This window comes from Aquarana catesbeiana, linkage group LG06 (assembly GCF_042186555.1).
Source record: "Aquarana catesbeiana isolate 2022-GZ linkage group LG06, ASM4218655v1, whole genome shotgun sequence".
NCBI lineage: Eukaryota > Metazoa > Chordata > Amphibia > Anura > Ranidae > Aquarana > Aquarana catesbeiana.
In genome coordinates, this window is record NC_133329.1 from 364,428,756 (window position 1) to 364,455,668 (window position 26,913).

The 26,913-nt window shown below is 43.3% G+C and overlaps 1 protein-coding gene across 2 annotated transcripts in view; it reads right to left on the reverse strand.

The window, feature by feature from the left end:
* GALNT13 (polypeptide N-acetylgalactosaminyltransferase 13) overlaps positions 1-26,913 on the reverse strand; it is a 540,125-nt gene that overhangs the window by 76,681 nt on the left and 436,531 nt on the right. For both annotated transcript variants that reach the window (XM_073634136.1, XM_073634138.1), the window contains exons 8-9: positions 21,466-21,605; positions 786-884 (exon numbers count right to left, since the gene is read on the reverse strand). In XM_073634136.1, coding sequence (XP_073490237.1) covers positions 786-884; positions 21,466-21,605 — 239 coding nt within the window. The remainder of the gene's footprint in view (positions 1-785; positions 885-21,465; positions 21,606-26,913) is intronic.

The window sequence follows — 26,913 nt, forward strand, 5'->3', positions numbered from 1 at the left end:
TGAATAATATACATTTTTGTCCTGAATTCCTCATGAAAATTAGTGATGTACTTCCTGTGCCTAGGCATTTCTGTTCCTTTAGTCTTATATCTGCATAACTGTAGTGTGAATTGGCCTCTGACTGCTAGTCTCACTTGATTTGTAATGAGATTTGGTGATAACACTACTGCTCATTGTTCTCCATGTTTTATCTGAGAATCTGTGCAGGCTAGTCAAGTTCCTCCACCCCAAACTCATTCACCCATGTCATTATGGACCCTGCTTTGTGCACTGGTCCAAATCATTTGGTGGAGGGGGGATTATGGTGTGGGGTTGTTTTCCAGGGGTTGGACTTCGCCCCTTAGTTCCAGTGAAGGGAACTCTTAAGGCGTCAGTTGGGGGATGGCCCCTTCCTGTTCCAACATGACTGTGCACCAATGCACAAAGCAAGGTCCATAAAGTCATGAATGAGTTCTGACCTTAACCCGATAGAACACCACTGTAATAAATTAGAGCGGAGACTGCAAACCAGGCCTCCTCATCCAACATCAGTGTCTGACCTCACAAATGCGCTTCTGAAAGAATGGTCAAAAATTCCCATAGACACACTCCTAAACCTTGTGAACAGCCTTCCCAGAAGAGTTGTTATAGCTGCAAAGTGTGGGCCAACTCAATATTGAACCCTACGGACTAAGACTGGGATGCCATTTAAGTTCATGTGCGCGTAAAGGCAGGTGTCGCAATACTTTTGGTAATATAGTGTATTTTTAATGCAACTACTGTTGCAGACTAGAGTATGAGCTTACCTGGTTTCCTCCCATGCCATGGCAATTGAATATGCCAACTTTTTCATTCTCTTTACGGCCCATATTATCTAGACATTGGTTGGTTTCCACATTTCGTATCTAAAATGAAACATATAATCAAATTATGAGTGCATTCAATCCAGATCATGAAGAATATTACATGTGGGGACGTTTACAGACATTAGGTGGAGACTGCTTCAGGATAGTTCTGGAGAATGACAGTGGCCTTAACGTATATCAACACTATAGTGGAAATCGGATACGTATGTCCTGTACAGACACTGCTCAGTGCTGCCCTATTTGGCGAGAAACAAAAGCAACCAGCTAGTAAAAGCAGTCTTAAATGATCAAACCTCCTTCAATGATTGGTTTGGGGTATCTGCAGAAGTTCTGGGTATCACATACAGTAAACATACAACTGGGTTCCAATACAGTAGCATACCTCCCAACTGTCCCTGATTTTGAGGGACTGTCCCCGATTTGGAGCAATGTCCCTCTGTCCCACTTTCCTCCTCATTTGTCCCTCATTTTGGTCTGATCTATATAGTTGTATATAAAATACACTTTTTATCTTTCAAAAAGTGTTTCCCAATGCTAAACATTTCATCCACTTTCTAAATTGCTGCATTTGTAAATTTTAAAAGCCAATATAAAGGAATAGGAGTGGTAAAAAAAAGTCCTTGGGGATTTAATTAACCTTTTTTTGGTTAATTCTCCTTTAAGGGGTGTGTCAGGGAGGCGTGTCCTATGCCTACATACGTTTGCAAGTAGGTGTCCCTCATTCCCGTCTCCAAATGTTGGGAGGTATGCATTAGTTATTGGTGGATTGGGCGATGGTCATTGAATCTTTAAAAGAACCAAATGATCTTTGTTTAGCAAACTTTTCGTGTTGGATAAAATATGGAAAGTTTAGAACCTTTGTTGTATTTTCACTGTTGTCTGTGTCCCCATTGGGGACTTTTATCCCTCTATGCTTCATCTTATGACAACCATGCTGGTTCAGAGAGTTATAGTAAATATACAATTTTTGAGGTTTTACCTCTAATACCTAGTGTAAAATAAAATAAGAGACTTTCCCTAACTTTGGCGAGATTTCTTCTTTCTGATGTTTCACCCCAGATAGCAAGGATAACTTGACATAAATTTGTGTCAGTGTTGAATTGTAAATCTTGTTAACTTGCTGCACATTTTCACTGGAGAGTTGTACACTTGAAGCACAAGTTCTAGTTGACACTTTTCTAATTTGTAGCAAATTAGCCTTGCAAGTCTCTAGAAAGAGCAAATTTGCAGTGGGGAGTCTCCAGCAAGAGCTCTGCAAGTCTACAGCATGGAAATTCAGCCACAGTGCCCCCTGTGGTGGGGTGACTATTGTACAACATAACTGAATAAGGAACTTGCCGCAGACTTGCAGAATGTTTGCAAAGAAAGTTGATCTGGAGTCATGCAATGCAGACTGCAATTGTGCAACAAACTTGTGAAGCCTGGCAAGTCTAGCTATAGCTTAGCAAGTCATTTTCAAACTTTCAGCACAATTGCTTGCTATCTGGGACTGGGATTGAAAATCTTTCTGATGGAACATGGACACAAGGATATGTAAAAAAAACAGGCTTTCTTAAACCAAAATCCATTATCATTTCCCTATACTGTACATTACATGATATACTAGGTATATGTCTATAATGTAAGCAGTAATATATTTGTATTTGTATTACTAACAAAATGCCCTACATTGCATGCTCGAAATCCCTGGTGCCTAATCCGTGGTCTGTGTTATTTTATCATCTAGTTATTGCCCACAATCCAATTTCATCCTCCAGGGAACTACTAATAATGGAAGATATGCCTTTGGCTTACATCTGCAGCTTTTAAGGACAAAGCACAGCTTAACAATATCAGCATGTTCTTCATTTCCAAATGGACATATGGCCTCCTCGCTGCCTGTCAACCAACCTTTAAAAAGCGATCCAGCTTGGATCACTTTTCCATGGGGCAGTAAGGTTCTGCCACAAGCTTGAACAAGCCCTAATAATAAGAACTAAAATTTCAGTGTCTCTGTTGTGAATATTAAAGATTATTTTTTCCACAATGTCTATTGCTACATAGATGAAAAACAGGCTTGTTTTAAAGAGCGTTCGCTGCTTGTTCTGAATGTGTAAACACCAAAGTGTGCATAGTCTGGACATTTGTTCACGTAAAAGCAAATCTGCGGCCACATAAAATAGATGAAAAAAGAGTTCCCATTAAAAAAATTGTATTACTTATCCTGCCATCCATTCCTCTGATCTAGGGTTGCCGCCTTTTCTTGAAGCCAAACCCGAACACCTAAGTGGCCTGGAAAACCTTTGGATGCTCCAAGGAGAGTAGTAATGCGGCACGCATAGTGTGCCGCAGTGGACGGTGGGTGTGGCCAAATTGCTCTTGCTGATGTAGCACTGACCCCCGAAGGAGCTGCTGAATAGATTTGGGCTTACCATTACCATCTACACAGTGTTAATCATAGGGGTCCCATAGTAGAAATTCAATTAAAGACACTGGCTCCAGCACTCGATCCTTTTTTCCTGGTTTTATTGAAAGAACAAAATATGCAATAGCAGGGTAAATGGGTGGAAAGGATTCAGGTACCTTGAATATTGCAGTTAGAGGTAATTTCTATATTCAGAGAGCAGCAACTCCACAGCTGGATTTAGCAACCATCGGATAGGTCTCTCTCACCAACCTAGCAACCGATGCAATGCTAGGACACGTTTTCTGCCACAGACCTGACAATCTTGAATAAACTGCTTACGATGCTTGTCACAGTCTCTGCCACAGACCTGACAATCTTGAATAAACTGCTTACGGTGCTTGTCACGGTCTCGACCACAGACCTGACAATCTTGAATAAACTGATGGTTATACTTGATCCCAGATGCGTGTCCGACTGAGTTCCCAGGTTCTTCTCAAGATACCAGCCTTATGCTCGGTCCTCTCCTGAAGAGTCCTCCCCCGGTTGCTACAGTCCTTTGCTTCTTCCCGCAGGCCAGACAGCAAAGAGACCATCCTATGGACCAATAGGACACCAAAACTTTGGGCCTTTTTCAAGTAGCTGGGCCTTGGGTCCGCCGACCTTAAAGCAGAATTTTAAGCAACAGCAATCCCCCCCCCAGGCCAGGAGGGCAATGAGGTCAGGAAGCGCGAACCACCCTCTCCTTTCTAAAAAAATGGTGTCTGCCCCTTAAATACCCCTACCCAGAATGCACAGCAGATGAACCACTCCCACCGAACTATCTCTGGGCAAAGAATATTCAATATGTCCAACCAGACTGTATTTACAACATCCACCAATGGTAACAGCACCACCCATGGTCGGATGGAAATTTGCACAGTCCAGCCAAACTAGTACAGAAACCCAGTAACTTTTGAAAATAATAAGCTGAGCCAAACTGTAGCTTCAACTAAACTTAAATTTGAAAAGAATAGCATCTGCTCTTTAGGAGCAGGGCGCTACATACTCCCCCCACCGCAATAGACGATGTCCGCATGGTTGGGAAAAATAAAAAAAATAAATAAAAAATTGACTCTCAATCCTGAAAGTCAAGTACCTGAATCCCAACATTTGAGTAAAAGGGGGAAAAGGGGTAAAGTAACAACACATGAATTAGAAAATACAGCAACACATTCCCATGATCTATCTAGCTATCTATGCCACCACTTCTCCGGTTGCTTGCCAGAAGATCCAGTTGAATCTGAAACAAAAACACACAAAAAAGAAACAGAAATACACAAGCCAGTACCTTTCTTGCAAGAAGCAAAATCCCCTTTTCCTGGAAAATTACATTTTCTTTCTCGCTATGAATAATTTATTTATATATATATTTTTTTTTAGAAATAACTAAGTACAGAAAGTTCAACCTTGTTGGGCAGACTGCTACCACCTAGTGGCAGAATGTTTTTTTATTGCAAGTCCTTTTAGACAAGTGTTAAAAGAGTTTGAAAATCTTGACACGCAGTTTCTCTATCCACTGACACTAACTAACTATTTCCCAAGTCCTTGCATCGAAGAAAAAATAAATTTTTTTCTTAGACCAATACCAACAGAAACAATTACCATAATTCACCAATAAAAATGGGGATCAGGCAAAGTCACAGCTTTCCCTTGTGCATCCACTGTGGTGATGAAGTATACAATGTTGTCTTTTCCAGGCCGACAGATAACAACTTTGTCCGCATATATGTGCCTCCCATAGCTCCAATGCAACAGGCATCCGTCAAACCGATCATCCATCACCGAAGAACATCCTGGCTTCCTAAAGGGCTTTGGTACTTTCAAATAGTCCCAAACGTCTTTACTATACCAGCTCTCTCTGTTTCCCTCAATCTCTTGCATGATATCCCTGGGAACGTACAGAAATTCAAGTCCATATTCTATGGCCACTCGCTTGTTTAACAGCCGTTGAGATCGAGCAAGCCTTGGCAAAGAACGGAAACTTCCCAGACCAGAAGGCACACATGAAACTGGGGATTTGTGCACCATGGCAAAGAGAGATGATTTGTTTGACCTGGACAGACCGGCATTTTTAGACAAAGTCCCGCTAGTGATTGTAGGGGTTTCCGCCTGAGGTGATGTGCTCCCCGAGTTCACAGCTGCCCAGTCAGACAAGTTAAATGTTGCAGCAACATCGTCACTATTCGCCCACAGCATCTCCTGAGACATAGTTTCAAAGAGATCATCATCTCCTAAAAGATCTGAGAGAGAGTCTATTTCCGAGTCCCACTCCTCTGCAGGCATGTATCGGCAAACAGTCCCCCCATGCACAATGTACCCAGTGATCTCATCTGTTCCTGACGTGGACTCCTTCTGGGGATCCGGTTCAGGCAGTGTCTGAGGTAAACCTTGACCGCTTTCACGTACCCGACCTTCTTTTGAGTAGGAACTGCAAGATCGGTAGTGGTAGAAATGATGGTAGTAGCAATGTCTACTGTTGATTCCCCAATGGTAGTTACAACACCATCTCTCTCAGGAACACTCGGCGTAGCAGGCTTTGAGAGCATAGACCTGACTGCAGGATTAAATGTAACAGTCTCTTCAGTGGCGATGCCTGTGGCCCAATCCATCCGGTAGGCCCGAGGCGACAAGGTGGGTTGTTCCACAGTGAACAGGTACTCTCCACAGTGCAGACATCAAACAAATGGTTGAGGACTTGCGACCAGTCCCTCGCATCCGTTACACAGCATGCCCAGAGCCTCTGAATCTCCTGTTGTATACAGGATGAAGCACCCATGTGGTTGCAAGCTAATCCCCGTGTCCATCAGCATCGTTCCAGGCAGTCTGATACTCGTAGTGGTACCTCCAGAGAACCTTCTGGGCCCCATAACAGACTGCATTCCTGGCACTCGGAACATGGCGGCGACTAAACAGGATGTTCCTTTTCATGTTTAGCCAGACCATGCGGTGTCTCACTCAACAAGTAGTTGGAACCACTCCTCCTTTTTGGCTCCTCTGGTCACGCAACTCCCGGGCTTTCTTGACTCCGCCCACAGCTGACGCGCCAGAACCTTAACCCACAATTTTACCTTGTGTTGAAAGAAAAAAAAATGACAAAGTCCAAAACCCTCTACTGCATTAATTCCTTGGCAAAAATTCCTCTAGTTGCGAGAGGTGCTGGGTTCAAATCCCGGACGAGCCCCCACATGTAGCACTGACCCCCGAAGGAGCTGCTAAATAGATTTGGGCTTACCGTTACCATCTTTACAGTGTTAATCAATAGATCCCCTACGAGCAACATAAGACTTTCCCAGCAACAATAGACCCCCTTCCTTTGCAAAAATAGATCCCCTCTAGCAACAATAGATTCCCCAGCAGCCAGCATCAATAGACCCTCCAGCACACCCCAGCACCTCTTGCCATTACATACATTTAGTTCTCGAGGTGGGACTGTGTTCCCCCCGCGTTCCCACTGAAAAAAGCCCTGCCTGTTCCAATGACAATCCAGTGACTGCTTTAAGTTGGCATTTGCCCAAATTGACACACCTGGAAGTGTCAGTTTCCCAGCAGTCTTCAGTGCAGTACATAACTTGAAAGGAGTGGTGCTTTAGAGAAATGGGCAGCAGGAAAGTATTCAGTCTCTTATTTTTTTGCAGGTATAATAGTTTTGTTTTTTTTGTTTTTTTTTAACACGTGGCTTGTTTTTACCATCCAAATCTTGTTTTAATCTATTAGATCTGCTTCGATTGTGTTAATATTTCCCGGCTATATTCCTAGTAGAATGCTGTCAAAACTGCAAATAAAGCAAACATGTATTTTTACGAAGGAAATGTTAAATCGCATCCTTTACTGCAGAGTCACTATACTAAACTAAGAACAAAATACAACATAATTAAACACTAGGGGCCTTGTTTGTGAAAGATGGTGTGATGTCTGAGCAAGAATAAATTAGTTGGTGGATCTATTCATTACCTACTATTGGAAAGCTTCAAATAGCCTCACATAGAAGGTTTGGCAACTGCATTGGGTAAATCAGTTATTTTTCTGAATCTTTGACTATAAAAAGTCCTTATTTTAAAAAAAAGCACAGAGGCCAGAATACCCAATAAGCAGACAAAATGATAAAGTGTTACTACTGACTGTGAGCTCATACTAGTCCATTTTACTTTATTAAAGGGATTGTAAAGGTATACATTTTTTCACTTTAATGCATTCTATGCATTAAGGTGAAAAAACTTTTGATAATACCGCCGCCCCCAGCCCCCCCGTTTTACTTACCTGACACCTCGAAACTCGGCCGCTCGTTCCCGACCTCCATTCAGCCGATCAGCCTGGTCGCTGATTGGCTATAGTGGATGGATTGAAAGCAGCGCAGCCATTGGCTCGCGCTGCTGTCAATCACATCCAATGACGCGGCGCGCCGGGGGCGGGGCGGAGTGATACAGCCAGCGGCTATAGCCGCTGGCTGTATCACGGGAGCGCGCCCGCAATAACTAACCACCATGCGAGGGAGCTCGCATTAAGGTGGTTAGTTATTGCGGGGAGGAGCTGAGACAGCCGCCGAGGGACCCCAGAAGAGCAGGTTGGGGGCCACTCTGTGCAGAACGAGCTGCACAGTGAAGGTAAGTATGACATGTTTGTTATTTTTAAAGAAAAAAAAATTTACCTTTACAACCCCTTTAAGGTTGAACTTCCATTTATCTCCATGTGGTTAGTTCACCTGCATATACCGCACCTTAAAAAATGTGAACAATGTGTAATATTTTTTGCCTCTATGGACGTTAGGCAATCTGTTTAAAAAAAAAATGGAAAACTGCATTTATTATGCAGTTGTTTGCAGTTTAATTGCATTGATACCATGCAAAATCACTGTTTATTCATTACATTTTATAGTGCACAAACAAATACACAAATGTGCATGCTAACCAACAAAAGTGTGAAGTGCTGGAAAATGTGCAAAAGCACAGAAGAGCCCTGGGGCCATTGTAAATGTATTAACCGTTTCAGGCCCGGAAGATTTTACCCCTTCCTGACCAGAGCACTTTTTGCGATTCGGCACTGCGTCGCTTTAACTGACAATTGCGCGGTCGTGCGACGTTGCACCCAAACAAAATTGACGTCCTTTTTTCCCCACAAATAGAGCTTTCTTTTGGTGTTATTTGATCACGGTTTTTATTATTTGCGCTATAAACAAAAAAAGAGCGACAATTTTGAAAAAAAAACACATTTTTAAAAACTTTTTGCTATAATAAATTTCCCCCAAAAATATATAAAAAAACAATTGTTTTCCTCAGTTTAGGCTGATATGTATTCTTCTACATATTTTTGGTAAAAAAAAAATCACAATAAGCGTATATTGATTGGTTTGCGCAAAAGTTATAGCGTCTACAAAATAGGGGATAGTTTTATGGCATTTTTATTTATTTATTTATTTATTATTAGTAATGACGGCGATCTGCAATTTTTATCGGGACTGCGACATTATGGCGGACACATCGGACACTTTTGACACTATTTTGGGACTATTGTCATTTATACTGCGATCAGTGCTATAAAAATGCACTGATTACTGTGTAAATGACACTGGCAGTGAAGGGGTTAACACTAGGGGGCAATGAAGGGGTTAAGTGTGTCCTAGGGAGTGATTCTAACTGTGGAGGGATGGGCTTCAAGTCACATGACAGCGATCACCACTCCCGATGACAGGGAGCAGTGATCTCTGTCACGTCACAATCCAGAACAGGGAAATGCCTTGTTTACATAGGTACGTCCCCATTCTGAGGCTCCGTGACACGATTGCCGGGAGACTCGATGTCCACCGGTCCCTCGGGCACAGTCACGCTGTACGCGGCGGGCGAGCGCGTGCGCCTGCTATCCCTGGCTCTTAAAGGGGACGTACAGGTACACCCATTTGCCCACCCCTGCCATTGTGCCGATGTATATCGGCGTGCGCCGGTCGGCAAGTGGTTAAACAAAATTCTGAGTTTTAAAGTTAAGATTATCAGATTAATCCCTGGCTTACACTGGTGCGGCTTTGAAATCACGCTACTTCAGAGTGATTGCAAAGCTGTAGATCAGTGCGATTTGTACCTCTGATTGGTAAATTGGTAAAAAGTAGTGCAGGAACCTTTTTCAAAGTCGCTGAGACATGAGTCGTGGCAATTTTAACAGTTCCATTGCCGACAATGGGGTGCTACTTGGAATTGTCAAATTGCGTGACACATTGCGCCAGTGTGACCGGGAGCTGAAAGTCAGAATTCTAAGATTAAAAGTCAGATTTCTGGGTTAAACGAAAAAAACCCTGGTGGTATGTACTAGGCTTTAATGTATGCAGTAAGGCACATCAAGAATGTATATGTGCATAGGTGTGAATGCAACTCTCCATAGTTCTAGACGAAGGGAAGGCTTGAGCAGGGTGGCAATGGCATATTCAGGTGGGAAATTACGGCTTAAATAAACAAATAGGAGTAGGTAGCAGGAAGAGATAAGGGTGCTTAGGAAAGGTGGCTGTTAGTTGTGAGGGAGGGGGGAGGGTAAGGGTTGCGGTGACTTTGAGGTGACAACAATTTCCTCTGAAAAGCATCAAAAGCAGGTTTTGTGCTTTATTTGGACTTGTTTTATTTTATAGTTGCCACAGGTGTGGTAATTGGAAGTCGGGGTACAAATTTTAGTTAGATAGCCTGAAGGGGTTAGCATGGTTGGTTTTTGGTGGAATTTGATTCCTGATTGTATTTCATATACAGACGGACTCATAACAATGACAAATACTTTCAGTGCAACGAAGAGGTGGAAAACAGAAGAGGTGTTGGAGGAGTATATTTTAGTAGGTCTTGGGAGGCCCCCAACCATTTTGTTTGATGTTTAGTAAGAGGCTTGTGTTAGGTACAGTTAACTGGGTTACTATATGTTTTATTTTAATTTTTTATTTGTTTTAATGTACAGTGGGAGAAATAATTATTTAATCCCCTGCAGATTTTGTAAGTTTTGTAAAGATTTATTATGCACTTAAATAGTAATCATATAGTACATCAGATAGGGGTTACATCCAAAGCAATAAAGAAATCAACATCCAATATTTACCATAACATTTTACATATCAATGCTCACTTAGCTGTGCCAGTCAGACCCTATCCCTATCATAGATAGGAGTACATGTGCTTTTTTCTTTTAAAAAAAAAAAAAACAAAACAAATAGTAAACCTGAACAAAAAAAACTTGCTAGTTAATCCAGCTAAAAGTAAAACTCCCTTCCCTCCCTCCCCCAGGGGGTGTCTGTTTTTGGCGTTGCTTTCGGTAGGATACACAAAAAAACAATTCTGACCATATTGAAAAAGGTACTCACTATCCGCCCTTAGTCATTTTTTGGGAAAGCAACCTCAAAAAAATCTAATGTTCTATCACCCCTCTCCCTCCAACATCTACCCATCTAGACCATACCTTCCTGAACTTCTTGGGGGCCTCTCTAGCTTCATAAGTCATTTTATACATCAGTACATCAGCATTTATTATTTTTATCCACATCCCCAGGGTCAACAGTTCATCATGTATCCAGCATCTGACAATAAGTTTCCTCACCCCAAAGAAAAGAATCCTAAGGAATAATTTTGTATATGCATTCATTTCTTCTTGGTCAAAAACCCCAAGGGCATCGTAAGGGGGAGCAAATATTAGATAGCCCAAATTGGTCTGAGATAAATTCAGTCACCAAAGTGGTCTCACTTTTTCACATACCCATACCATATGTAGGAAAGAACCCTCTGCCCCCTTGCATTTATGGCAGAGAGATGAGTCTCTCCTTTGCATTCAGTAAAGCCTAGCTGGTGTATAGTACTGTTGGTGAAGGTAACAGAACTGGATCATTTTGTCCATAGAGGAGACAACAGACACCAAGTATGTGTCCAATACCTCCTGCCACAATTCTGTCGACAACTCCGGGACAATGGTCATCCACCGCGCCATGGACCTGGAAGGTGTGTTCACTACCCCCGGCCCCACTGCCCCATAGTATCTAGAGATTTGCTTAGCCGGATCTGGATCAATCAGAACCTTCTCCAAGTCCGTGTTCTGTACCATAGTTTCACCTCTCCCAAACTGCGCAATCTCTGCATGGCGCAATTGCGTATATCGAAAGAGCCAGGTCCTGGGCACTCCAAAGGTTTCTCTTAGTTGTGTGAAAGTACAGAGATGATTATCCTGATATATGTGATGCAAATATTTTATGCCATATCTAGCCCAGGTGCTGTGCCCATCCGGTAATTTTAGAAATTCTTTAAGGGTTCTATTACACCACAGGGGACTGTTAGGAGACAACCACAAGGGATCGTCTTTTCTCCGTTTGGAGCATAGGTGGAACACTTTCCCCGGGAGTGCCATAACAGAACCCACCTCCCTCCCCGGGATCCCTTTCCTGTACAACATATTTTGTAATGATTCCTGAGAGGTGGCAACTGCTGACTCCAAGAGGGTAGTGGCATTAGGCGTTAGCGGAAGCAGTCTCCAGTGCAGGAAGGATAGCTGTGAAGCCATAAAGTAAGACCGCAGATCAGGAAGGGCCATCCCTCCCATTGTAATTGGTAACTTCAAAACTGCCAAAGATACCCTGGGTGCCTTGGAACCCCACAGAAAACCCACTATAATGGAGTCTATGTGCTTAAAGACACGTAGTGTCACAAAAATCGGGAAATTCGAGAGAATGTATAGAAACTTGGGGAGAAAAATCATTTTAAACAGATTTATCCGTCCCATCAAGGTGATCGGTAAATTCTGCCATTTCCGTACCTTCTCCCGAAAATTTATCACAACCGGCATTTGTCAAGTTTGTCTCCAGAAATTTAGAGATGGGAAGCTGGATCTCAATCCCCAGATATCTAAAGAAGGTGGCCAACGGGATGGGGCAGTTCAATGGGACTACTACTGCCTCGTCAATAGGGAAGAGGGAGGATTTTTTCCAATTGATTGGAAATCGGGAGCAGTCCCCAAACTCCTGAACCAATCGGAAGGCCTCTGAAAGTGAAGGTCCCTGATCCTGCAAATATAGCAACATGTCGTCCGCATAAAGCAAGACTCGCTCCTCAAACTCCCCAAGTCGTAGACCTGTCAAATGTGGAGTAGCTGTTCATTTTATCGCCAGGGCAAACAGGAGGGCTGAAAGCGGGCACCTCTGCCTGGTGCCCCTAAAAATAGGAAAGGATTCCGAAATAATGCCATTGACCCTCAGTTTCACCAATAGGTCTGTATATAAGAGCCGTACCCAGGAAATGAAGACAGGTCCAAAACCATAAGACTCCAGGAGGTGGAACAAATATGTCCACTCCACCGAGTCAAAGGCCTTTTTTGTATCTAGGGAGGCCATTATTCTGGTCCTGGAGTTGTCATGAGCAGTCTGGAGATTTACGAAAAGTCTCCTGATGTTCATCTGCGCGCACCTTCCCTGAATGAAACCTGTTTGATCTGCATCTACTAATTTTAGGATAACTGATTGTAACCTACTCGCTAATATTTTGGCCAAGATTTTTGTGTCAACATTCATCAGCGAGATCGGACGATAGGAGTCACACTTTTGAGGGTCCTCTCCCCCCTTAGGGATCAGGACAACCAAAGCCTCCCTCATAGAATAAGGTAGCCTACCGTCCGACCTAGCCGCATGTAAGTTTGCCAGCTTACAAAGAAACGAGGGGTCTATAATTTTTATCATAGGTGTATTTTAGATGATAGAGACAGAATATCAACCAAAAATCCAGAACAAACACATAAAACAAATGCTTTCAATTAAGTTGCAGTTCAGTGAGTAAAATAAGTATTTGATCCCCAGACAAAACATGACTTAGTACATAGGGTGGAGAAATCCTTTTTGGCAAGCACAGAGGTAAGACGTTTATTGTAGTTGGTGACCAGGTTTTCACACATCTCAGGAGGGAGATGTGTAAAAACTCTTCTTTACAGATCTCTAAATTTTAAGGTTTCTTGGCTGTCTCTTGGCAACTCAAAGTTTTAGCTCCCTCCATAAATGTTCTATAGGATTAGGGCTGGAGACTGGCTAGGCCACTCCATGACCTTAATGTGCTTCTTCTTGAGTCACTCCTTTGTTGCCTTGGTGGTACGTTTTGGGCCACTGTCATGCTGGAAGACTCATCCATGGCCCATCTTCAGTGGTGTCGCTGAGGGAAGAAGGTTCTCATCCAAGATTTTACAATACATGGCCCTGTCCATTGTCCTTTCAATGTGGTAAAGTCAGACTGTACTTTTAGCAGAGAAACAGCCCCAAAGCATACTGTTTCCACCTGCGTGCTTGACTGTAGGGATGGTGTTTTTAGGGTCATAGTCAGCATTTTTCTTCCTCCAAACACGGCGAGTCAAGTTAATGCCAAATAGCTAAATTTTGATCTCAATTGACCACAGCACTTTTTTCCAATCCTTCTCATTTATATGTTCATTGGCATGAATGTAGATGTTCCTTCTTGAGGAGGAGGAGGACTCGCCGTGTTTTGAGGAAGAAAAATGCTGACTATGACCCTAAGAACACCGTCCCTACACTCAAGCGCGGTAGTGGAAACATTATGCTTTGGGGCTGTTTCTCTGCTAAAAGGTACGTATCAACTTTGCCACATTGAGGGGCCAATGGATGGGGCCATGTTTTGTAAAATCTTGGCTGGGAACTGTGTTCCCTCAGCCAGAAGACTGAAGATGGTTCATGGATGGGTCCTTCTGCATGACAATGACCCAAAACATATAGACCCTTCATTTCTTTGTAAGTGGGCAAACCTACAAAATCTGCAGGGGATCAAATACTTATTTTTCCCAGGTCCTAAATTTTGATAACAGGTTAACTTGTTTTCTCCTCTTTTCTGGATTATGTTCTTTCCTAACTGGTATTGGTTAAGTTATTTGGATGGAATTTTTTATTATTAATGGTAATTTGAGAAAAACATAAATAAAAAATAATATAGCATATACAATTGCGACACAAGTCATATAATTGAATGTTTTTAAAAATGATCTTTCCTTTTTATTCTGTAATCACTATATTCGCTGTAATTTTTTGAAATATGCAAAGCAATATGGCAACCTGGAGGCATTATGTACACAAATAGTGTACAGAACTCTCTCAGAAATGTAATTTCTTGTTTGTGTGATTGGCTTACTGATTTTCCCAAAAGTCAGATTTTGGGAATCCCCTTCAATGTGAGATACTCCTTAAAAAAATTACATCTAAAGGGATGCATACCCAGCAATTTTCCTCATTAGAACCATGCAAGTGCAGCACCTGTTTGATAAGTAATAAATCAATCCCATTCACATTCATTTTGAACATGGACACAGACAAACAAACAGCTTGTTCTTCAGAATACCAAAAAGTAGGAATCTGCAACAAAGTTTGGTAAAATCTTTGCAATTTACATAGATCAACCAGAGGGGAATGTTTTTTTTTTCTTAACAAAAGTGGAGTTACCCTTTAAAAGAGAAGTATGGGTTCACAAAAAAACAAACACACATACTCATCTAGCTGCTCTCTGCTTGCTCTACACTGAGAACTGAAAGATCAAAGACCACTAACCGCTCAGTTCTCAAGTCTGCTCTGATTGTCAATAACTGCTCTGTGCTCTAGCCCTCCAGCCCTCACTGGAGTGCCAGGCTGTGTGGGTTGCCAGTCAAGTATCTGGGCAGGTCCCAACATTATTTTCAGGTTCCCTGCAGAGACTGGGCCCCTTCTGTGGTGTCAGCCTGCTGTTGGCTGAATCTGGGAGACAGGAGTGAAGAACTAAGTGCACTCCTGTGATCCCCAGGAGAAGTATGGCCAAAAAAGCTTTGGGCATACTTCTTCTTTAAAGACAAAGTATATACGTAACTGCCATGGCATCTGTATAGGCTTTGTATTTCCCTAATGACCAGCTTCTTTTAAAGGATCAATTTACTAAAAAGTGATGAATTAGGCCAGCCATAGACGGTTCAAATCTCAGCTAGTTCATTAGGAACTGGCCAAGATACGAATCGTTAATGGGCAGTCTGAATGTACCAAGTTGCTCAATCGATCAACTTGGGTACAACCAGCCTGCTGGATTTGCTTGCGATTATTGCAAGCGGCTGCTATAGCTGCTAGCGATAATCACTGTCTTCTTCCAGCGGGATGACTTAACCCCCCCGCCCCCCGCCGGGAGAAGATAATGCTGATTCGCCTGTCAGCACCATCTGTGTTGATGGGGAATCATGCAAATTTCTTTACTGCAACCCCTGATAACATCCTATTGGATGTAACGCGCTGGGGGAGAAACTACTAGTGCTGACGTCATTCCGCTGTTTGATCCCAGGTTGGCAGTGGCTTCACATGTAAGATTTCTACGTTTTTAGATGTTTTTATTGCTGCATGGATATATATCAAATACTACACCATCAAAGTATCTCTTTGGCTCTTGGTGAGCTTTATTTACCACAGCTTTGACCCGATGAGGAGTGTTCCCCTGGAGTGGATATTGAGTGAGATCTGCTTGCCTGCCTCTTGGATATTGGTCCTAAGGACACAGGTGTGAATGCTGCTGTAAGGGCAGCCATTCTATTTGGTGAGTGTTGACTCTATGGGGAGGTGATGGCTGACTCTGAACACTTTGTATGAAGGACTGTTTCTTCACCTGGGGAGGCTTTGGATCGTCTTATCACTATTTCTTGAAACTGGATTTTTGCACAATACCAACTATTTTTATCTTTGTTTAGATTTTTCATGAACTATATAATTTTACCATAATTTATTTTGCTGATATGTGGACTGAGTTTTATATTATTCACTGCTTATGATTGAATCACATTGGCGCTTCACTTTATATGTTTAGGAAAGAAATTTGCAACGTCTATAGCCGGCCTTAGCTATGCGTAGAGCCTGATGGGCTAACTCAGTCCCTGCCTTCTTATACATCCTGGATACTCCAAGAGTGTGATCTCCCTGCCATAATTCCCAGTTCTGTCCATGTCTACCTGAAAGTTTTTGCTGCCCCCCCCCCCCCCCACCTTGTGTTCCAGCCCCTCCTGTTACATAATATAAAATAAATAAAAATTCAGCCGATAGAGAGGATGCCCTCATAATAGACATAACACACCTTAAAGAGGAACTACAGTCTGCTCACATAATTTGTAATAAAAACATCTTTGCCATTCTGACGCTTCCCTCCAACCACTTTGCATATTATTTTATATATACTGTGATTCTGTACTTGCCAAATATGCGGCAGAAATCTCCCTCCACTGAGTCTGGCTGCAATCATTTTAACTGTGGGCAGCTGATGCTGCTGCCTGTTCATTGTATGGTAAGCTTTGAGTGTGTTACGGGACAGGGATTGGTTGATGAGCTGAGTCGCTCCATGCAGATGCTGTGCTAGTCCAGGGTCAGCTGAAACCAGGCCGGAATACGGGCTGATACTGGATTGGCTCCGGGAACTTGCCGAAAGGAGGAGGTGAAATTAAAGCGTGACAGTGCGTCTGCGGCAAGGTTGCATTTGCCCGGAATGAATGTGCAGTGGATATTGAATTGATGTTTAAGAGAAAGTTGTACCAGCCTTCATTAGGACATAACCGAGAGCGACTTGGACCCACCTTTATTAATGATATCTGCCGTGGCCTGGTTGTCAGTGGTGAAGGCTCAATTTGTCTAGTCCAAATATGACCCCAGAGCTGGGCGGCTGCCACGATTGGGGAAAGCTCGAAGAGGGAGGAAGTCCGGATAAACCCGGGGACTGAAAGTATCTCTGAAGGCCAGGGTCCTGCGAACCAATGGAGGCCAAAAATTGCCGCGAAGCCTGTGGAGGCTGCAGCATCTGTTACTACCTGCGGTGATAGGGGTGATATTGAGGGTATAAACATGGATATACCATTCCAGGTGGAAATGAATTCCTCCCACATGAACAAATCCGCTACTGCTGCGGTGTCCAAGTTGAGGATCTGATCGGGGTCCTGTGCCTGTGAGAGATAGACCAGGAGGCGTGACATGAAGGACCGACCCTGGGGAATGATCCGCATAGTGAAATTGAGCATGCCCAACAGAGACCAGAGCTGCTTTTTAGTACACCCTCTTGTATGGGTGAATTCTTGGAGGACTGATCTGATGCGGTTCAACTTGTCAAGCAGGAGGTTGGCCTGCATGGAGCAAGTATCTAGATTGACTCTGAGGAAGGTGATGGCGTGTGCTGGTCCGTCAACCTTGTGTTCGGCAATGGGGACATTGAGGTTCCCAAAGACGACTCTCAACTTGTTGAGGTCTCCTGGGGGCTCAACAGGCTGTTCTATTAACAAGAAGTCATCCAGGTAATGGATTACTTCTTGACACTGAGCTTTATGTAGGAGTATCCGGGTGAGGGTCTGTGCAAAAGTGTCGAAGAGCCAGGGGCTGCTCTTAGAGCCAAAAGTCAGCTTGGTGGCAAAGTAGTATGCCTCTTTCCATTTAATACCGTGCCAGCACCAGAGGGATGGGTGGATAGGTAAAAGTTTAAAGGCGTCCGAGATGTCGGCCTTGGAAAACCAGGCGCCTGTGACTGCTTTGATGATGGCCTGAATTGCATGTCTACGGAGGCATACTTCAGGGAGAACTCCTAGGAGGGAATTAGGGAATTCAGGCTGGGAATGTGTGAAGAATGAGGCACAGACAGGTCGTACACCAAGCGAGCTTTATTTGAGAACTCACATAGACTTCTCGGGTGTGCTCTTTGGCATATGATGCAGATATGGAGCAGGCGGCATTGGATAAAATTGCATGAGCCATAGTTATAGTTATTACAGATAGCTCCTCCTCCTACGGTCCGAACAGAGCATCCAAACCTGTCCACCTGGGACGTCTGTACAGGGGCCGATGGGCCTTGAACTGCACCAGAGGTGGAGGGGAATTCGAATGGGCGAGTGACTGCAGCGTTGGCGCACCAGGTGGCGGTGTGGGTGGAGGACTGGCAGATGGCACACAGTGGTGAGCACAAGCCGGCAAAGTGACGGCAGAACAATTCAGTGTCCATAAGGCTCCAATCCGTGCCTGTCTGAAATTGTGCCAACCTGGCTGCTGCTTTGGCGGAGAAGGAACGCTGGTAATAAAACGAAAAACCTCTGTATGTGTAGCCCAGGTCTACCACAGTGTGAAGATATAAGTCCAGCTCTTCCCTCCTGCTGGTAGAGGCTGAGCATAAGATACCCCTCATCATCCCGAAGGCCAGCACAAACTCTGGGACTGACAGCTTGCGGTTGAGCCTGGGATCTTTGGCCTTGAGGACCACTGATATGTCTCCCCAGGTTTAGGCTTTGTTCTCTGCCAGGTCATGGACTGAAATGAGGAGGGAGGCAAAGTTGATGTCCTTGCCGTCCAGGATGTCCTTCCTAATGCTGGCTGGAACCAAATGTGCTGGGTATACAGTGGGACTTGTCCCTGTGGTACCTGCAGGAAGGGTTGTCAGAGTCTGAACTGTGGCTGGTTCTGGGATGGTTGTGGCCTGGCGTGCCTCCAAGAGTGTCACTCTGGCTTGGACGTCAATGACCGTGGTTGACAGAGATGACACCATGGTGTGAAGTTGGGAAATGGCGGCGGAGATTGATTGTAGGGAAGCCTGTTGGGTACTGGGCCCAGCTGTGGCTGGTGGGGGAAAGAGGAGCCTGAAAAGCTCTGCCTTCCTGGCTGTGGCAGGGAAAGGAACACCCTCGCGCCTCAGTTCCACCGTCAACTTGGGGATGGTCCATCTCCTGAGGGACTGCACACTGCCACTCTCTGACATTGGGAAAGGTGACAGAGGGGCAGTGAAGTCTTCGCTGACAGCTTGAGACATGGCTCTAGGTGGCTTGTGCCCTAGCTGTGATGTCCTGTCTTTTGAGGTCGCAAGATGGTCGACCGGAACCTATTGAGGGTGACATAAAGTCTAGATTGTTTCTTTTTTCTATATCAGCATACGTACCCAGCTCTTGTCCTTTTTAGAGGGGTGTGTTTTTTTTTTTTTATTTACCTGGGGAAATACCGTCCAACCTGGTGTAGGGTGGACCTACTGAACTTGACTGACCTGGAGAGAGAAATGGCAGATGACAACTGGTGAGGGGTTTGACTATCTGAGTTGACAAGGTGACTTAAATGACTGACTTGTGTAACTTTGCAGTGCGTTTATGCGACTTTGTTGGTTTGGAGTGGTTTTGAGTTTTTTTTTTTTTGACTTGATGCGACAGTTGCTTGAAATGAAATAAGTGAAAAGTTTACGCCTATTTGTAGGCACGAAACGGTGCCGCGACTGCAACAAGCAACGAATCAAACTGTGGAGCAAAATGAAATGAATTGAAATGAGACCAATCCAACTGGGGCACGCCGAGACGAATCAATGCATCGCAGATGCCACTGGATTTTAATCGGAGCGCGGTACGTGACAGTGAAATGAATGAAATGTTTTGCCATGACAGAGGCATGAATCGGTCGTGCTGCGACTGTGACTGACAACAAAACCGGACTATGGAGCATGTACTGAAATGAGGCCAAGAACAACTGGGGCACACCGGAAAGAATCGGTGCATCTTGGATGCGACTGGATTTGAATCGGAGCGAGATACGTGACAATGAAATTAATTGATTTGCCATGACGGAGGCACGAATTGGTCGGCCACAGGTGCGACTGACAACGAACCGGACTCTGGAGCATGTACTGAAATGAGGCCAAAAAACATCTGGGGCACGTCGGGACGAATCGGTGCATCACAGATGCGACTGTATTGGAATCGGGACGTGATACATGACAGTGAAATGATTGCCATAACAGAGACTCTAATCGGTGAGCCGAAATTTCGGCTAACAACGAAAACAGGCTGTGGAGCATGTACTGAAATGAGGCCAAAAATCAACTGGGGCACGCCAGGACGAATCGGTGCATGAGGATGCGACTGGATTTGACCCGGAACGTGATGCGTGACAGTGAAATGATTGCCATGACAGAGGCATGAATCGGTGAGCTGTAAACTGCGACTAATAACGAACCAGACTCTGGAGCATGTACTCAAATGAGGCCGAAAAAACAACTGGGGCATACCGGGAAGAATCGGTGCATCACGGATGCCATTCGATTCGAATCGGAACGCGGTAAGTGATAGAGAAATGAGTGAAATGATTGAAATGGTTGAAATGATTTAGCTACGACACGAGTCGTTGTGCCGCGATTTGCGACTGGCAATGACCTGTCTGTGGAGCATGATACGGTGATGTAAAAAACATTTATGACATGTTTAAATGAAGCGGTGCGATACTGTTGTTACAGGGTTCGACTCGGAGTGAGGTACATAAAATGTAGAAATGTTTGTTATGATAGCAGTGCGAGTGGCTAACGATATGGCTACGTGTAGGATTTTTAACGAATGACTCGTAAGTTTCGATATCAAGGTCTGGTGACAAGATATCCAACATAAATGCATGAAATAAAAGGTCAAACGAAAAACCCTACCTGCGACAGCCGAGCCAGACACGTTGTACAAAACCATGATGTTAACGAAAGACTCGAGAACTTCGAAGACGGAACTCACGAACGCTAACAAATCTCAAATAGTCGGCCTAGTAATGTAATATCGCGCACAGGAAACCGACAAAGACCACGGGCGAGCGGGCTGGTTAAATACCCCCCCGGGCTCCACCCATAAATTCAGGCCACCATACTGGCCTTCTTACTTATGGTTGAAGCCCTATGGCCCATATATATATATATATACATACACGCATACACACACACAGATATACACTCTTATGGCAGAGATCAGTGGGAAAGCTTGCCAATCTCCCTGCCAGCACACGGCGTGCTAATGCGCATGGAAGGTGTGCACTGGGGTGTGTCCCAGGCCACGCCTATGATGCAGACCCTGCAACTTTTCTCAGAGCACTGAGAATGCACCAGATGATTACAACAAATCAAATCTTTTCATTCAGAATCAGACTGCACACAGACATTTATTCAGAGCAACAAAAAGTAGAAATCTGTTGACTTTGTTGAAACTTCTGTAATGCACATAGATCACCCAGAAAGGATTGTTTTTCTATCAACAAAAGTGGACTAAATGTTTCATTGTTTTTATCCTGTTGCAAAGTATTTGTAACCACATTATAATAATTATTGTATTGATCATTTATATCTATTCCATGACAAGGCATGAGTAACCAAATGAGTCGTTCCATCACATTTTTTTTTTGGATTAGCAAAAAGGAAAAATGAAGTATTTAATGAAAAGGGTAAGAAATCATACCTCACCAAGTGAAAAATAACGCCTTGGAATCTGGGAGTCTGGATAGATTGTTTCAAGGTACCAGGAAAATGGATGACACTTCAGTTTTTCTCGAAGAGCCTTCCTCTCTGACACGTCACCGTAATCAACCTTGACAACACCTGGAACATTGGGAGGACAGCTTTTATTTAATAATCTTCCCTAGGCAATGTGTCAGCAAGTTTAATGTTCCTTTGCAGAGCTGCTCTGATTAACTTTCAGCCTCATTCAAGGAGGAAGTGCTGTGAATAGGCGCAATGTTATATAATGCCCAAAAACCAATGAGATTTCAGTTTACTAGAGTCAAATGAAGAGTTATAGAAGGTTAATGGATGAAAAAGTTATTCTTTAACCACTTAAGCTCCAGAAGTTTACTCCCTTCATGACCAGGGCATGTTTTGCTATTTAGAACCATTTTTTAGCTGGTAATTGTGCGGTCATGCAACGCTGTACCCAAATGAAATGTATATCATTTTTTTCCACACAAATAGAGCTTTCTTTTGGTAGTATTTGATCACCTTGGGTTTTTTTTTTATTATATAAATCAAAAAAAGACAGACATTTTGAAAAAAAAAACAAAACAATTTTTTTTTACTTTCTGGTATAAAACATCCAGATAAAGAATAAAAAATATTCATAAATTTTGGCTAAAATGTATTCTGCTACATGTCTTTGGTAAAAAAACAAAACAAAAAAACAATAGGTGTATATTAATGGTTTGTGTGAAAGTTATAGCATCTACAAATACTGGAATTTTTATTTATTTTTACTAGTATTGGCAGTAATCAGAGACTTATAGTGGGAATGTGATGTGAAGTTCGGCGGACAATCTGACAATAACTGACACTTTGAGGTTGATTTACTGAAGGCAAATAGACTGTGCACTCTGCAAGTGCAGCTGCTCCACAGCTTAGTAAATGAGCAGAAGCTCTGCTGACTTCCATCATCCAGTCATGTGCAAGCAAAAATGCTGTTTTTTAACCGGTTCAATACCGGGCATTTTCACCCCCTTCCTTCCCAGACCAATTTTTAGTTTTCAGCGCTGTTGCACTTTAAACAACAATTGCGCGGTCGTGCGACGTTGTACCTAAACAACATTGTCGTCCTTTTATCCCCCACAAATAGAGCTTTCTTTTGGTGGTATTTGAACACCTCTGCGGTTTTTATTTTTTGCGCTAAAAACAAAAGAAGAGCAACAATTTTGAAAAAAACACAATATTTTTTACTTTTTGCTATAATAAATATCCCAATTTTTAAAAAAAAAACAAATTTTTTCCTCAGTTTCGGCCGATACGTATTCTTCTACATATTTTTGGTAAAAAAAATCGCAATAAGTGTATATTGATTGGTTTGCGCAAAAGTTATAGCGTCTATAAAATACGGGATAGATTTATGGCATTTTTAAAAAAAAAAATATTTATTTTTTTTTTTTTTACTAGTAATAGCAGCGATCGCAATTTTTTTCGTGACTGCGACATTATGGCGGACACATTGGACACTTTTGACACCATTCACATTTATACAGCGATCAATGCTATAAAATTGCATTGATTACTGTGTAAATGTGACAGGCAGTGAAGGGGTTAACCACTAGGGGGCGGAGAGGGGTTAAATGTGTTTTCTAGGGAATGCTTCTAACTGTAGGGGGAGTGGACGCACAAGGGGAGGAGACCGATCAGTGTTCCTCCGTTCTGGGAACACAGATCGCTCTCCTCTGAGCTGACAGGACGTGGATCTCTGTGTTTACACACAGAGATCCACGGTCCGGCCCGGTTAACGGGCAATCGCGGGTGCCCGGCGGACATCACGGGGCACACGCACCGGGTCCCGAGCAACGCGGCGGGCGCGCGCCCCCTAGGCGGCCGGGAACCCGAGGCCGTCATATGACGTCCACCCAGGATGGGAGATCCCATCTCTGGACGTCATTTGTCTATGGCCGGGTAGGGAAGTGGTTAAATTTTCCTTGAACGTGATTAGGTGTTCTTTGCAAAGTGAAGCTTTACCTCATTTACTAAGGCTCTGGAGCAACTACCCATGGAGAGTGCAACGCACTTTGCAAAGCACACAGCCTATTTCCTTTAGTTAATTAACCCCACTATGTGCCTGCGTGGGTTTCCTCCGGGTACTCCGGTTTCCTCCCACACTCCAAAGACATGCTGGTAGGTTAATTGGATCCTGTCTAAATTGTCCCTAGTATGTATGAATGTGAGTTAGGGACCTTAGATTGTAAGCTCCTTGAGGGTAGGGACTGATGTGAATGTACAATGTATATGTAAAGCACTGTGTAAATTGATGGCACTATATAAGTACCTTAAATAATAATAATAATAATAATATGTGTATTGACTAACTGCCACTGCCATCCAGTGACACTGATTCAGTGCTAATAATAAACACTGTCACTGTACTAATGACCCTGGGTGGGAAAGAGTTAACATCAAGGGCCAATCAAAGTGTCTAGCAAGTGTAACATTTGTAAAGTCTGCTGCTTTTACCTGCTTTGCAGGGAGAAAAAAATAGAAATAAAAACCACATTGCTGCATTCTGTTGAGAGTGCAGTGTTGTTCACTAACACAGGGCTCTCTTCTGTCATTTGCTCAGCCGATCAGCAGGTCCTGCCCATAAATCATTGGCCGGTACCCGCTGATCAGCTTGTGCTTTAGCGAATGACAGCACAGCTGGGGCAGCGGGTGCGCCCTCTACCCGGGAACACCAAATCACGTACATGTATGCCCTGTCGCAGTATTAGTGCAGTGGGCAGTCCTGAACTGATTGAAGTGTATGTAAACCCCAACAATGACAACTCTTATTTGCTACCTTTAGTCTGATAATTATACAATTAAAAGTTTTTGGTTATATCTGACTTATAAATGCAAAAAAAAAAAAAAATCTTTTGTTTCTTGTTAGAAATTCAAAAATGTCTTGTATTTTGTGTAGACTTTCTGTGTTATCTCAATGAGTCTAATTAGTCTTTCGATTTCTTATCTTAGTACTACAGAACGAGAAGTCTCTAATTTGTGGAAAATAGGTTAGGGGAGGGGTTTCACCACTTGCCAACAGTATAACTTAGATATACGGCGCCAAAGTGGCACGGCTGCTCCAGATCATGTACCTACTACGTGATCCAAACACCTCCAGGTCTGGGGTTTGCATGACACACAGCGGGAGCCCAGTGGCGGGCAAACTCCATGTCTGCCGACACCTGCCAATTGTTCAGTACATAGACAGTATGGCAATCTGTCTATGTAATCTGTAAACAAGGCAGATCACCGTTCTGTCAGTAGGGAAGGCATTGATCCTATGTTCCTGCAAAGCACGGACACGGATCTATGCCTTCCCTTAGTAAAAGCACCTCCCCCACAGTACACAAGCACTGGCTAGGAACACATTTACCCCTTTTGGCCCCTGATGTTACTGCCTTGCCAGCCTTCCTAGCCAGTGTCATTAGTACAGTGACAGTGCATAGTTTTAGCACTGATTACTGTATTAGTGTCACTGGTCCCTAAAAAGTGTCAAAAGTGTCTGATTTGTATGCCGCAATATCACAATCCCACTATAAGTCACTGATCACTGCCATTACTAGTAAAATAAATAAATAAAATAAATAAATAAATAATATCCGATAGTTTGTAGACACTACAACTTTTGCGCAGACCAATCAATATACGCTTATTGGGATTTTTTTTACCAAAAATATGTAGCATATTACATATTGGCCTAAATTTAAGAGGAAATTCAATTTTTTTAATTTGTTTATTGAATGTTTTATAGCAGAAAGTACAAAAATATATATATTTTTTTTTTTCAAAATTGTCGGTCTTTTCTTGTTTATTGGGCAAAAAAAAAAAAAAAAACAGCAGAGGTGATCAAATACCACCAAAGGAAAACTCTATTTGTGGGAAATAAGGACACAATTTGTATTTGGGTACATGACCGTGCAATTGTCACTTAAAGTAACGGAGTGCCGTATCGCAAAAAATGACCTGGTCATGAAGGGAGGTAAATCTTCTGGAGGGTTAAAGTGGTTAATTAGTTTAGCAAAAGAAACATGGGCAGGACTGACACCACTTGGTCCACAAAAAAAAAAACTGTGTGTTGTCAGCCCACAACAAGGGTAAGGCTTCACTCCCCCCTCCCCACCCCAATTGCAAATTTCTTCACAGCTGCCTCTGAAAAATGGTCCATTGTGGATCCCTTTTCAGTGGGGTATTTAACACTGCTACCCATGTGAAAGAGACCCAAGAAGCTGAGTGATTTCTGGCGGAATAACAAGTTTATTTTTGGACATGTGGGGTCTTTAAAGGGATAATACATGGAGAAATATGCATGTATTGTGTAGATACCCTATATTGTCAAAAGGGACGCCTGCCTTTACACGCACATGAACTTTAATGGTATCCCAGTCTTAGTCCATAGGGTTCAATATTGAGTTGGCCCACCCTTTGCAGCTATAACAACTCTTCTGGGAAGGCTGTCCACAAGGTTTAGGAGTGTGTCTATGGGAATGTTTGACAATTCTTCCAGAAGCGCATTTGTGAAGTCAGGTACTGATCTTGGATGAGAAGGCCTGGCTCAGTCTTCACCCTAATTCATACCAAAGGTGTTCTATCGAGTTGAGGTCAGGACTCTGTGCAGGTCAGTCAAGTTCCTCCACCCCAAACCCGCTCATCCATGTCTTTATGGACATTGCTTTGTGCACTGGTCCAAATCATTTGGTGGAGGGGGGATGTTTTTCAGGGGTTGGTCTTGTCCCCTTAGTTCCAGTGAAGGGAACTCTAATGCCGTGTACACGCGAGCGGACTTTTGACGGACTGAACTCCGAAGGACTTTTTGATGGACTTTTGACGGAGTTCCGACACAAGGGACTTGCCTACACACGATCACACCAAAGTCCGACTGATTCATACTTGATGACGTACGACTGGACTAGAATAAGGAAGTTCATAGCCAGTAGCCAATAGCTGCCCTTGCATCATTGTTCGTCCGTCGAACTAGCATACAGACAAACTGATTTTTTGACCGGACTCGAGTCCATCAGAAAGATTTGAAACATGTTCTATTTCTAAAGTCCGTCTGATTTTTCAACAGCAAAGGTCCGATGAAGCCTACACACAATCGAATTGTCCGGTGGATTTGTTCCGTTAGACCTTTGCTGTCGAAAAGTCTGGTGGTGTGTACGCGGAATTAGCCCTGGTTCACATTGGTGCGATTTGGCATGCAATTTGACATTGACAAGCGCGGCGGTGCATCGATTTCCAAAAGTAGTTTCTGTACTACTTTTGCCGATTTTGGAGTGCCATTTCCATTGACATCTGTGCAGAAACATGCACAGATGTCTCTGAAATTTGTCCCCGAAATCAGGACTCACATGCGGGAATGAAATCGTGCGAGTTCGGCTGAACTTGCATGACATCATTCCTGCACTCAGTG